At 44.2% G+C, this 13,301-nt stretch overlaps 1 protein-coding gene across 1 annotated transcript; it reads right to left on the minus strand.

Moving 5' to 3' along the window:
- Nucleotides 1–5,854: 5,854 nt before the first annotated feature.
- Nucleotides 5,855–8,309, minus strand: LOC116744560 (heterogeneous nuclear ribonucleoprotein U-like protein 1). The gene is given in 4 exon segments (XM_032614453.1): nucleotides 5,855–6,202; nucleotides 6,204–6,548; nucleotides 6,550–8,117; nucleotides 8,120–8,309. Coding segments are annotated over 4 exon segments (2,451 nt in total).
- Nucleotides 8,310–13,301: the final 4,992 nt, after the last annotated feature.

The raw sequence follows: 13,301 nt of genomic DNA on the forward strand, positions 1-13,301 counted from the left end.
CCTCCCAGACCGGGGCACGAACCCGCCTCCCCTGCATCGGCAGGGAGACTCTCAACTACTGCGCCACCAGGGAAGCCCAAATGTGTTCTTTTAATGACAAATGGAAGGACACATGGATTAGGGAGATAAATAACCAAAACAGAGAATACTGAACAATATGGAGAAAATTCAGAATTGAGTATTCGGGAGAAAGGTATGTAAAAGTACACACGGTGGCAATCTCACAAGTCTGGGAAAAGACAGGTAAGTACTTTTAACTTTGTCAAGGTTTTTCAGCTCCCCCAAAGATACCAATAAAAATAGTGGTGGTGAATTGGCTTAGGTATACCAAACACATCATCATCATTCCTTTGACTGCTCTGTGAAACCAGGTACAGTTCAGGTACAGTTAATTTTTCGAACTCAGAGCTTGCAGCTAAAACATCCCGTGGGCAAGCTAAAGGGGAAATTTTGACAAGATATGTTGGTCGCTTACAGTCTAAAGCTTATTTTGTCAGATCTTGCCAGCCATCATGATCAGCTTTCTACAGTTTATCAAGTGGTGTGTGGAGTCATGGTAACAAAAATTTCGCCCTAGTTCTTAGGTACTCGAAAAATGGAGTTTCAAATCATCATCTTGATTTCTATGAAGATTTTAATGAAACCACACCCACACAAACATAAAACGAAAGGGTGTTGATATCTTGTTCAATTAATAACTAGATTTTGTTCATCTATCTGCACATTTGGCAGACAATGTAGATGTAATTTTCGTAAATTCCATTCAGTCCCTAAACTTTTCACCGAAGAAAATAAAAAGATATTAGGGACTTCCCTGGCGGTCCAGTGGTTAAGACTTCACCTTCCGATGCAGGTGGTGTGGGTTTGATCCCTGGTCGGGGAGCTAAGATCCCACATGCCTCGTGGCCAAAAAACCAAAACGGAAAATAGAAGCAATATTGTAACAAATTCAATAAAGGCTTTAAAACTGGTCCACATCAAAAAATCTTTATAAAAAAAGAAAATTAAAAGATTTTATCTGCAACACTGCAAAAAAGGGGATGTGATTTGCTTATCTGAATACTGAGGCTTTCATAATGAAAGGTTTTGGTTATTTCTCGATTTCTTCAAAACATGCAGAAGCACTTGGTAAGATTTTAAGCTTTAAAGAAATGGACGGAGATGGCCTCCTTAGACATATGTGTACCAGATTGCTATTGATGCTAGCCATAGAAAAGATGTTAAAATGTCTTACTGTAAAATTATATTTTCCAAGTGTGGGACAAGCATGTCCTTCTCTAATTTGGAGAATGAGGATGAGAAAGGAGAAAATGATTATAGTAAAACAAAAGTTATATGCTGTTTCTCCAGAATTGTTTGATGATCTGGTTAAATAGAACTTTCTCAATTTCTTGACTGAAACTGTTAACTTCAACTTCACAAGTTCAAATTACCTTTCTCATTTTCCCTGAGAGGGGTTAACTTAAAGTGACATTCAAACACTGAAGTGCTTAAAAATTGTGGACATTTTAGACATGGATAGCCTCTGATGAATTTATAGATCCAAGACCCAGCAAACAGCTGCTTTACTAGCATAAGCCTTTTAGATACAAAGTGGATAGACATTTTTAGAGAGCTGGAAATGAATTCATCCAAATCTAAAAACCTGCTGTTGCTAGTAGATAAAATCATTAAGTATCCCACGCTCATATGCTTTTGTTTAGGAGATATTTGGCTTGCTGTCATCAAATTGGGGTGACACCAGGAATTAGCATAACGTGGGCTTGATAGGAGCAGAGCTCCAAGTCAAAGTAAATTTTGTATGTAGTCAGTTTTACCACTACTGTTCATACAAGAAAAGAAGTATGTCTTGAAGGCCACAGGCAGTTCAGAGAAACATTGACAAAGAAAACAGAGTAAAAACATCCCACTATATCATGAGACAGAAATATTTCCTTTTTAAAATTAAATATAGGTATTATCTTTTTCATTAGGTCTATTGCATTTATGTTCTCCTTTTAAAGTCTTAAACTTGGGGCTTCCCTGGTGGCGCAGTGGTTGAGAGTCTGCCTGCCGATGCAGGGGACATGGGTTTGTTCCCCGCTCCGGGAAGATCCCACATGCCGCGGAGGGGCTGGGCACGTGAGCCATGGCCGCTGAGCCTGCACGTCCGGAGCCTGTGCTCCGCAACGGGATTATATACTGTAGACTATACATTAACATAGCCCACAGATTTTAAATATCCAATGGAGAGTTTTTAAAAAGTTAAACTGTTGTATCAGAGGAAAAAAAGAAACATAAAATATTGGGGTTTCTTCCTTGCATAAAGTATGTTTAATTTGTTCTACTATTAATTACCACTAATTATCACAATTAACTGATTCTATTGTTTTACTCAGACCATTTCATGATTTGCCCCTGCACCGCTCACCCTATCTCTCTCCATCCCTTTATACGGTCTTTTCATTAGAGCATTCACCTGTGTTTTAAAAGTTTAACGTTGTCTATTGCTCAACTAGAACATAAGCTATTGAGACCCATCTGTCCTGTTCACTGCTGTGTGCCACACTTCTAGAAGTGTCCAGCACTCAGCAGGAACTCAGGCAGTATTTCCTGAATGAATTAAGTGATGTGCACAAGGCCACGTTCTGAGCCACAGGAGAAGCCAAGAGTTAACAAGCTCAAGCTCTAGTCCTTTTTCTTGGTATAAATAGGTGTCATGAATCATGCACTCATTTTGTACTCAGAGGAGGTAAGATTTAGTTGTAAAGGGTAGAGTAAAATGAGATATAGTTGGGATTTAAAAAGAGCTGCTTACAAGCTCTGGGATCCCAGGGCAGGCCTCAGTTTTTTGTTTTTTGTTTTTGCGGTACACGGGCCTCTCACTGTGTGGTCTCTCCCGTTGTGGAGCACAGGCTCCGGACGCACAGGCTCAGCGGCCATGGCTCACGGGCCCAGCCGCTCCGCGGCATGTGGGATCTTCCTGGACTGGGGCACGAACCCGTGTCCCCTGCATCGGCAGGCGGACTCTCAACCACTCCGCCACCAGGGAAGCCCAGGCCTCAGTTTTATGGCATGTAAAATGGGGACAATAGACGCCTCCAGAGCTGGTGCCCCAGGATGTAACATGGAAGCATCAACCCCTGTCTTATTTATTTATTTATATATATTTTTTAATTTTAATTTTTTAATTTTTATTTTTTGGCTGCATTGGGTCTTTGTTGCTGCACGTGGGCTTTCTCTAGTTGCTGCGAGCAGGGACTACTCTTCATTGCGGTGCGTGGGCTTCTCATTGGGGTGGCTTCTCTTGTTGCAGAGCACAGGCTTTAGGTGCACGGGCCTCAGCAGTTGTGGCATGTGGGCTCAGTAGTTGTGGCTCACAGGCTCCCGGGCTTAGTTGCTCTGTGGTATGTGGGATCTTCCTGGACCAGGGCTCGAACGAGTGTCCCCTGCATTGGCAGGTGGATTCTTAGCCACTGCACCACCAGGGAAGCCCTCCTCTTTTCTAATATATATATTCAATGCTATAAATTTCCTTCTAAGATCTGCTTTCACTGTATCCCACAAATTTTGATAAGCTGTATTTTCATTTTTATTTATTTTAAGATATTTTAATATTTCTGAGATTTCTTTGACTTGTGTGATATTTAGAAGTGTGTTGTTTAATCTCTAGGTATTTCGGGGTTTTTCAGCTATCTTTCTGTTGTTAATTTCTAGTTCAGTTCCACTGTGGTGTGAGAGCATACATTTTATGGTTTGTTTTTTTAAGTTTGTTAAGGTATGTTTTAAGGCCACAGATGCTTGCTGTGTTTATCTTGGTGAGTGTTCCTTGTAAAATTGAGAAGAATGTTTATTCTGTTGTTGGAAGCAGTAGTCTATAGGTGTCAATTATATCCAGTTGATTGATGGGGCTAGAAGTCAACTGTGTCCTTACCGATTTTCCATTATTAAAAAAAGGGTGTTGAAGGAATCCAATTATAATAGTGGATTTATTTATTTCTCCTTGTAGTTCTAAGAGTTTTTCCCTCACATATTTGGATGGTCCATTGTTAGGTACATATAAAGATTACTACTGTTTTGTTACACCTGTATCATTATGTAATGGCCCTCTTTATCCTTGATAATTTTCCCTGAAGTCAGCTTCCTCTAAAATTACTACAGCTGATCCAGCTTTTTTTTTTTTAATACATGGTCTTCTCAGTCCCTCCCCTCCCCCTGACTCAACTTTGAATGAAGACGTGGATTTTGAAAGCTTAACACCTTGTACTCTTTCTTGGCGTCACTTTGACATTGTTTTGTTTTTGTTTATTTTGCGGTACGCGGGCCTCTCACTGCTGTGGCCTCTCCCGTTGCGGAGCACAGGCTCCGGACGCGCAGGCTCAGCGGCCATGGCTCACGGGCCTAGCCGCTCCGCGGCATGTGGGATCCCCCTGGACCGGGGCACGAACCTGCGTCCCCTGCATTGCCAGGCGGACTCTCAACCACTGCGCCACCAGGGAAGCCCCAGCTTTCTTTTGGTTAGTGTTAGCATGCTATACTTTTCTCTATTTTTTTTTTTTAATCAGGGTTGAAACCTTGCTTCCTTCCTGCTAGGAAGTGCCATGTCATTTATTGAAACAAAACAAGACAGAGCAAACACATTTCTTAATAAGTGCAGTTTGTTAAAGTCCTGTTAAAACATATGGGTCAAGGGGAAGTAAAAATAATCAGAGGATCACTGTAGGAAAAACCTTTAGGTCTGGCACCTGGGAGACCTCTGGAGAGGAGGCAGTGAGAAACTTCATGTTCTGAAAGGAAGGAGCCCCCCAACTCCCTTCTTCCCTCTCACCCGATTAATCCCACCAGAAACCACCAAGATGCCCGGAATAAAAGGTTTCAAGTTCAATAGTCACACTCTCTCCAAATACAAAAGGCAGGTACAATTCAACTGAACACAGAAGGTTTTGTGCAAAGTTACGGGAAACTGAGACACTGTATAAAAAGTTAGGTTAAAGATGATTCTGTGGTTTTGTTTTGTGTGTGTTTTGTTTTGAGGGTATGGCTCTTCCTCGGTCACCTGAACTCAGCAAAGAAATGGTTATCCTGATGAAATATCAACAGCTGACCCACAGTAAAAAGGGACAAATTCTAAAAATTAAAAAAAAAAGCATAATTACCAAAAAACATCTGTCACTTCCTCCTGCTGCGTTTTGCTTTTTTAAACTTGTGTGTTTTTAAGTTTTTGATTTTTTTTTTTAAATCCTGAAAAGTAGACAGTAAAACAGCTCCTGGAAGAATTTAAAACCAACTGCATGAGAATCTGGGAAGCTGAGGGGCTGGAGCAGGGCTGGGACCAGAGGACAGGAAGGGCCCCCCCCCCAACAGCCCTGTAGCTTCACTGTATGACCAAGGGAAGGGGCGTCTTTAGTCTAAAAGGAGGAAGGGAGGAAGAGGAAGAGGAGGGGGGTGGGGGGACAAACAAAATAAGAGGTCTGGGCTTCCCTGGTGGCGCAGTGGTTGAGAGTCCACCTGCCAATGCAGAGGACATGGGTTCGTGCCCCGGTCCGGGAAGATCCCACATGCCGCGGAGCAGCTGGGCCCGTGAGCCATGGCCGCTGAGCCTGCGCGTCCAGAGCCTGTGCTCCGCAACGGGAGAGGCCACAGCAGTGAGAGGCCCGCATACTGCAAAAAAATAAAAAATAAAAATTGAAAGGTCATTGTTGCCTGTTTGAATCCAGAGGAAAATGCCGGCCCTGTGTGGGGTAAGAGCCCCTTGGAGGGGAGGCAGCCCTGGGAGGACCCATCCCCCAGCACCACATGACACGGTGGGGTGGACAAGGGGGGCCAAGGTAGGCGCTGGTGGAGGAAGCCTGCAGGGGCCTCCAGGACACACTGGCTATTGTGTGCTTGTGCCCCCCTGTGTGTTCCCGGAGTAGCTCCTGTAGTCACAGTTCCAGTAGTACGGCGGCCACTGGCCCTGGTTCTGATTGTACTGGTTCCACTCCTGGGCATACTGTTGGTACTGGTTATAGCTGGGCTGAGGGTAGGTCTGTGCGGTGGGGGGCGGCGGAGGGGTGTAAGGGGCTGGGTTGTAGCCGCCGTAGCTCCCATAGTTGTAGGCAGGTGGTGGCGGAGGTGGAGATGGTGGAGCTGTGTAGCCCTGGCCGTAAGCTCCCTTGTAGGGAGGTGGCTGGCTGTAACTCGGCTGTGGAGGGCTGTGGCTGCTGACAGTAGGGGTGCTGGTAATTGGCGCTTGAGCCAGGGATGTTGCTGTTCTTAGCGTAGCTGCCAGCCCCTGGAAGGTTCTGAGCAGGGCTGTAGCTGGGTGGCGGCAGTGGCTGTGGTGGCGGTGGCTGCTGTGGTGGCGGCTGTTGCTGGGGAGCCCGGTTGTAGCTGCCTCGGGTGTTGGAGTTGTTGTTATCCCGGCTGTTGTTACCCCAGCGGTTCTGGTTGTAGCCACCACCTCCACTGAGGTTGAAACCTCCTCGGTAGCTGCCTCCTCCGCTGCCTCCTCCCCGATTCTGGAAGCCTCCTCGGTTGCCCCCGGGGGGACCTCGGTTGTCATAGCGCTGGAAACCGCCGCCACCCCCCAGAGCCCCGGAAGCTGCCACCGCCTCGGTTGTCAAAGCGCTTTTCAGGGTGTGGCCCAGCCTTGCGGCCTTCCTCATTGTATTGCCTCACCAGCTTGTCTGCTTCCTCTCGCTGCAGCTCAATGAACAGCACCTCGTCCAGGAAGTCCCCAACATCTGGCAACATGAAGTTGGCTTTCATTTCTAAGACGGCGTGATCTGGGACATCCTTTGCTTCTTCGTCGTTTTGCTTTATCGTTCGGTCTTTTAGGTCCTCATCAGTGGGACAAATAGCAATAGCTTTGCGCTGGAAGCCTTCGTATGGTCTCATTTTTCGTCTCTGGGCTGACCCATAAACATTTGTCTGATCTAGGATATAGCTGCGTTTCTTTCAGGCAGCGGTCTGCATGAGGGGGTTGAAGCACTGGGTGGCCTGCTGGATCAGGACGTCCCAGCGGCCGGCGTAGTTCCTCTGACGGCGTAGGCCCATCACCTGCATCTTACCCATGATGGCATTGGTACCCAGGATGTTGTACTTCTTGGAGGGGTTGGAGGCTGCCTGTTTGATGGCCCATGTGGTCTTACCGGTGGCAGGCAGGCCCACCATCATAAGAATCTCACACTCTGCCTTGCTCTTTGGTCCGACAGTGCCCCGGATTCGCTCACTCAAGGGAAGGTGCTGGATGAAGGTGTAGCCTGGGAGGACGGAACAGTAGAGCTCTGCCCTCTGCCCGAAGTTGAACTCCACTGCACAATTCTTCACCAGAACATGAGGGTAGAGGGCCTGACCCCCTAAGGCTCCCTTCTGGATTCGGAAGGCAGTGCCCATCCACTTCGCATTTTTGGTGAAGGAAAGTTCCACGTCATTTCCACATTCAAAGTCCTCAAAGCAGCCAATCACATCATTCTCTGCAAACTTGTCTCTGTAGTTTTCAAACCGGCTGCTGGTGGACTTCTTCCCAGTGCCTCCATAGCCACAGGAGAAAGGCTCTTCGCCTAGCTGAGTGCTGCAGGAGTCCAGGGACCAACCAATACGGACAACGTGTGGGTCGGGCTCTGTAGATGGAAGGTGTTTCACAGAGACTTCCTCATTGATCTTTATCTCAAAGCACACACGGCCCCTTCTGACCCCATAGCTGGCACGGGCTGCTGACCACAGGTATGCAAAACCTTCAGTTGTGAGTGGGCAGCCACTACTCCGGCCTCAGGCCACCTTGAAGTGGAGGTCGCAGTTATATGTGTCGATGGCAGCAAGGGTGTTGTCAAAGTCATCTTCATCCTCTTCAGCGGGAGGCTGAGGAAAGCAGCCCCTCCTATCCTCCCGGTGCTCGAAACACCCCCGTCCTCGGTTTTCTTCATAAGGCCTCTTGCGACTCTGGAACTGCTGTCTGTCTGGTTTGGGTTGAGATGCTTCGGGCGGGAGGAAGCTGGTGGGTGCTTCTTGCTTCATCTCTGTCTTCACTTCTGCTGGGCGATAGGCCTGCTGCTGCTGGTCCATTTCCAGCGTTCTCCTCTCGTAGCCTGACTCGTTCTCTTTCTTGATGACCTGCATCTCATAAAATTGGTTCTGCATGGTAATATTGTCCATGACATCTCCTCGTTGTTGTGCCCGGGTTGCCCCAGTTCGTTGTCGGCCTCGAGCTCCCGCTCGTCGTCGGGCTCCTCGGCCTCCAGCGCCGCCTGCAGCCGCTCAGCAAGCTCGGCCTTGAGGCCGCGAGTGTCCAGGCCGCGGCGCTGCTGCTCCTCGTGAAGTTCGTTCACCTTCAGTCGGCGTACATCCATGGCCCGGGCCCCCGGGGCGGCCCCCGAGCCCAGCCCGGCCTCCCAGGGCTCAGTCCCCTTAAACCTTTCCTGTCAGGAGGCAAAGGGGGAAAGGGGAGGCCCCCACTCCACTCTCTCTATTTTTTAAAATTTATTTTTTATTTTTGGCTGTGTTGGGTCTTTGTTGCTGTGTGTGGGCTTTCTCTGGCTGTGGCGAGCGGGGGCTACTCTTCGTTGCGGTGTGCAGGATTCTCATTGCAGTGGCTTCTCTTGTTGTGGAGCATGGGCTCTAGGCGCCTGGGCTTCAGTAGTTGTGGCACGTGGGCTCAGTAGCTCTGGCACGTGAGCTTTAGAGCGCAGGCTCAGTAGCTGTGATGCACTGGCTTAGTTGCTCCGTGGCATGTGGGATCTTTCCAGGCCAGGGCTCAAACCCGTGTCCCCTGCATTGGCAGGTGGATTCTTAACCACTGCACCACCAGGGAAACCCCCCTTTTCTCTATTTTTAATTTTATCTTTGATATGTAAAGTGGTTATTGATATAATTGGATTAATACCTATCATATTTGTTACTGTTTTCTATTAATTGTCTCTGTTGTTGTTTTCTTTTAAACCTAGACTTCATGTTCTGGGTAAAAGGAACACTGGTAAGACCTTTAGTGATGTGGTGATAAGGTGTAGGGGGAGGGGTTATGTTCTATAGTCCTGTGATTAAGCTTCAGTCTTGGTGAAACTGCCACTGGACTGTGAACTTTACCAGTGCCTCTCAGTCTACCTCCGTCCCTCAGGTGGGACAGGATGGCTAGAGTGGGCTGGAGCTGAGCATTTCTTTTCCCTCAGGTTGGTTAGACACTAATGAAACCTCAGTAGGTTATCGGCTCTGGTACAATAGTTTCTCTTTGCGGCATGCCTTATTAAGAACAGAATGCTTTGAGAATATTTTAAAATAGCGACTTTCCCCCTCTCTCTGCCAGAAACACAATGGAGATTTTTCTCCAGTCTTAGTGAGGACTTAGTGAGGACTTGATTGGGCTCCTGGAGGTAAAGCTCATAAAAGTGCAGGGGCTTCTTAAAGACTCAGACCCCCTTGGTGCATTTAACTCTCAGATTTGTCCACACTGAGCCTCCTGCAATTTTTCCATTACAGTTTAGGTTTTCCACCTTCTGTACTGGTTCCCACAGAGGTTTCTGCTAATGTACCTATGCTCTGGTAAGTTGTGATTCTCTGTATCCACCTGTCTGTGGACAGCAGTTTACCCTGTGACCTTAATTCTCTGATGGATCTATGGAAGAGTTGATTTTCAGTTCATTCTGCTTTTTACTTGTTATAATGGATTGATGACTTCCAAGCTCATTATGGACTAGAAACTGGAAGTCTTATCTCTAGTTGATTTTTTGTAGTGACACGTTTTGATTCCCTCCTCATTTCCTCTTTTGTGTATTCTATAAATATTTTCTTTGTGGTTACCAGAGGGGTTACATATAACATCCTAAAGTTATAACAATCTATTTAAAATTGATACCAACTTCAATTGCATACTAAAGCTCTATTCCTTTACAGTTGGCTCCTTCTCTTTATGTTATTGATATCACAAACTAAATCTTTATATATTGTGTATACTTTAACCTAGATTTACAATTATTTTATGCAAAATTACATTAATACTGATTTTATATTTATCCATGTATTTACCTTTATCAGCGATCTTAATACTTTTGATGGCCTACAGTTGTATCCAGCATCCTGTAGTGCCTGATATTAGGGAGATGGAAAATACTCCATCCCCAAATTCCTAGCTTACCTGTAATGATTTCTTTAATTTCATCCTTTGATTCATGATTTTAGCCAAAAAACAAAATAAAAACCCAAACAGTTCCCAAACATATACACTTACCAAAAATGTTATGAGCGATTAGGAGCAAATAGGATTTCATGTTCAAATTAGTTGGATCACACTTGGATAAACCACTTAAGTGGGAGTTCTGTCTCTTTTTTTTAACTGCACAGTTAATATGCTGCTGTGCCTTATAGGATGTGGGATTATAAGGCTATTGCTAAGATGCAGACATAGTATGTGGAGGTATCTCCTAAAGTCACTCATTATATCCACATTCATTTTATTATAGAATGTAACATACTGTTTTGTTTTTAACAAAATATTTTGCAAAGTGCATGGCAATGGTGAGATGCATTAAACTATAGGTGACTGGTGTTTTCTGGATCGCTAAATATTTGGAATGTGGACAGAATGGTAATGATGATAGCAGTGACATCACAGCAGATAGGGTAACAACTCACTTTGAGATCAGGTTGCATGTGTTGACATATGTAAAATGGTGAATATATAAGAATATATTAAAAATCCAATTCTAGGGACTTCTCCGGTGGTGCGGTGGTTAAGAATCCGCCTGCCAATGAAGGGGACACCGGTTCGTGCCCCGGTCCAGGAGGATCCCACATGCCGCGGAGTGGCTAGGCCCGTGAGCCATGGCCGCTGAGCCTGCGCGTCCGGAGCCTGTGCTCCGCAGCGGGAGAGGCCACAACAGTGAGAGGCCCGCGTACCGCAATAAAAAAAAAAAAAAAAAAATTATAGGCTTTGCAAACCACTTAGTCTGTCACAGGTACTCAACTCTGTTTTAGTGTGAATGCAGCCAAAGACAATATGTAAGTGAATACATGTGGCTATGTATTAAAAACTGTACTTATGAACAATGAAATGAATTTCATATAATTTTACAATATATTATTTTTCTTTTCATTTTATTTCAACCACTTAAAAATGTAAAAACCATTCTTAGCTTGCGGGCCATATGAAAACAGGCAATGATCTGAATTAGTCTACTGACCCCTTAGAGTTTGATGGTAAGTTTTTGTTTGTTTGTTTTTTTGCGGTACGCGGGCCTCTCACTGTTGTGGCCTCTCCCGTTGCAGAGCACAGGCTCTGGACGCGCAGGCTCAGCGGCCATGGCTCACGGGCCTAGCCGCTCCGCGGCATGTGGGATCTTCCCGGACCGGGGCACAAACCCGTGTCCCCTGCATCGGCAGGCGGACTCTCAACCACTGCGCCACCAGGGAAGCCCTGATGGTAAGTTTTTATCGAAAGTATTTGATTTCTGAGTTTAGGTAATGGATTCAGATTATGATGAGTATCTGTATCCTTTTAATAGACTGCTAAAATAAATTTTCATGTTTGCAGACTTAGTACTATATGACACTCAAATTATTATATTTTTTACATCAGGATTATGTGAAACTCACAGAACAAGCTTTTTATCTCACTTGATTTGTAAATTCCTTGAATATTTGATAGATTTTGCCCATAAAATGATCTGGCTTGGTGATCTCTTTAAGTAGAGATTACATCAAAATATTATTTCTGCGTTGTTTGGGTCTATTAAGGGTTTACATCTTTTGGAGTTAATTCTGTCATTACATTTTCCTATAAATATCACATATTTTGCTTGATTTCCAGTTATTAGTAAATACATTAATCTCTCTAAACATCATTATGTCCATATATAATTTATGTATTCATCTGTCTTCTAATTTTTCCATCAGAATTAGCAATGCTTGTATCTATATATATTTTTTCTGACAAAGAAATAATTTTACTTTTTCCTTGAAGTATTTTTGCCTTTTATTTTTTACTGATACCTTTTCTTCTATATTTGGATTTAGTTTGCTTTTATTTTTCTAGCATTTTGTCTTGTACATTTAGTTCACTTAATTTTTTTTCTTTTGACTGTTACATGGAGCTTGTGGGATCTTAGTTCCCTGACCAAGGATTGAACCCCAGCCCTCAGCAGTGAGAGCGTGGACTCCTAACCACTGGACTGCCAGAGAATTCCCTATTAATAATTTCTTCATGTTTTAATATCCACATGCCTATTAGGCTATACATTTTAATCTAAATACAGATCTGTCTGCCTGTCAACCCTCAACATTTTTCTACATAATGTGCTTATTTTCATATATACATAATTCAGGGATTGATTTCCTTCTTAACTAATATTTGGAGGGGTGTTATCAATATTCAGATATTGTTGGCTATCATACTTTTTTTCCCATTCTGGAAAAGAATGTGACCTACATGTGTTCTGCTTTGAGGGGGAAGTGATTATTGATATTTCATGTTTTGCTCTTTTTTGACAAATGTGTTTTCAACTACTATAAATAGGTTTTTTTGATGGGTCTGAAATTGTGCAGCATGAAATATGAGGTGTGAATGTAGGCTTATTCACCCATTCTTTGTCTTTGAGTTCACTTAGGATTTTAATTTTCTTTTTAAACTTCATGCTGAATAAGGAGTGTTGGTGAGATTCTTTTCTACAAACATTATACCCACTGGTCTTTTTTCATTATAAATTCTTTGATATAAATTGAGGTGTGAACATGATGAAACATGGTAAAAGTCCTTTCCACAAATAATAACAGTGAAAATATTACTGCTAACGTTGGATAACTATCAGCTAATTACTATATATTAGTAAGAGTCCCAACCATTTTACACTTAACTCATTTATCCTTACAGCAATCCAAGACACACATCATCAGTATATATTTATACAAAAAAAATTATAAAGCAGCACTTTTTCTACAAGCATTTACTTATTTGGTTGCATGTACATGCATGTAAAAAAGTTTTTTTAAAAGGTCTCAAAGGATAGGGCTTCCCTGGTGGCTCAGTGGTTAAGAATCCACCTGCCAATGCAGGGGACATGGTTTTGAGCCCTGGTCCAGGAAGATCCCACATGCCGTGGAGCAACTAAACCCGTGCGCCACAACTACTGAAGCCCATGCACCTGAAGCCCATGCTCCGCAACAAGAGAAGCCACTGCAATGAGAAGCCCGCATTCCGCAATGAAGAGTAGACTCCGCTCACTGCAACCAGAGAAAAAGCCCACATGCAGCAAAAAAGGCCCAACACAGCCAAAAATAAAATAAAATTTTTAAAAAAGTCTCAAAGGATAAAAACAAATCTGTAATAGTGATTATGAGGGAATTGGGAGTTATTG

The sequence above is a fragment of the Phocoena sinus genome, chromosome 19, assembly GCF_008692025.1.
Source record: "Phocoena sinus isolate mPhoSin1 chromosome 19, mPhoSin1.pri, whole genome shotgun sequence".
In the NCBI taxonomy this organism is placed as follows: Eukaryota; Metazoa; Chordata; class Mammalia; order Artiodactyla; family Phocoenidae; genus Phocoena; species Phocoena sinus.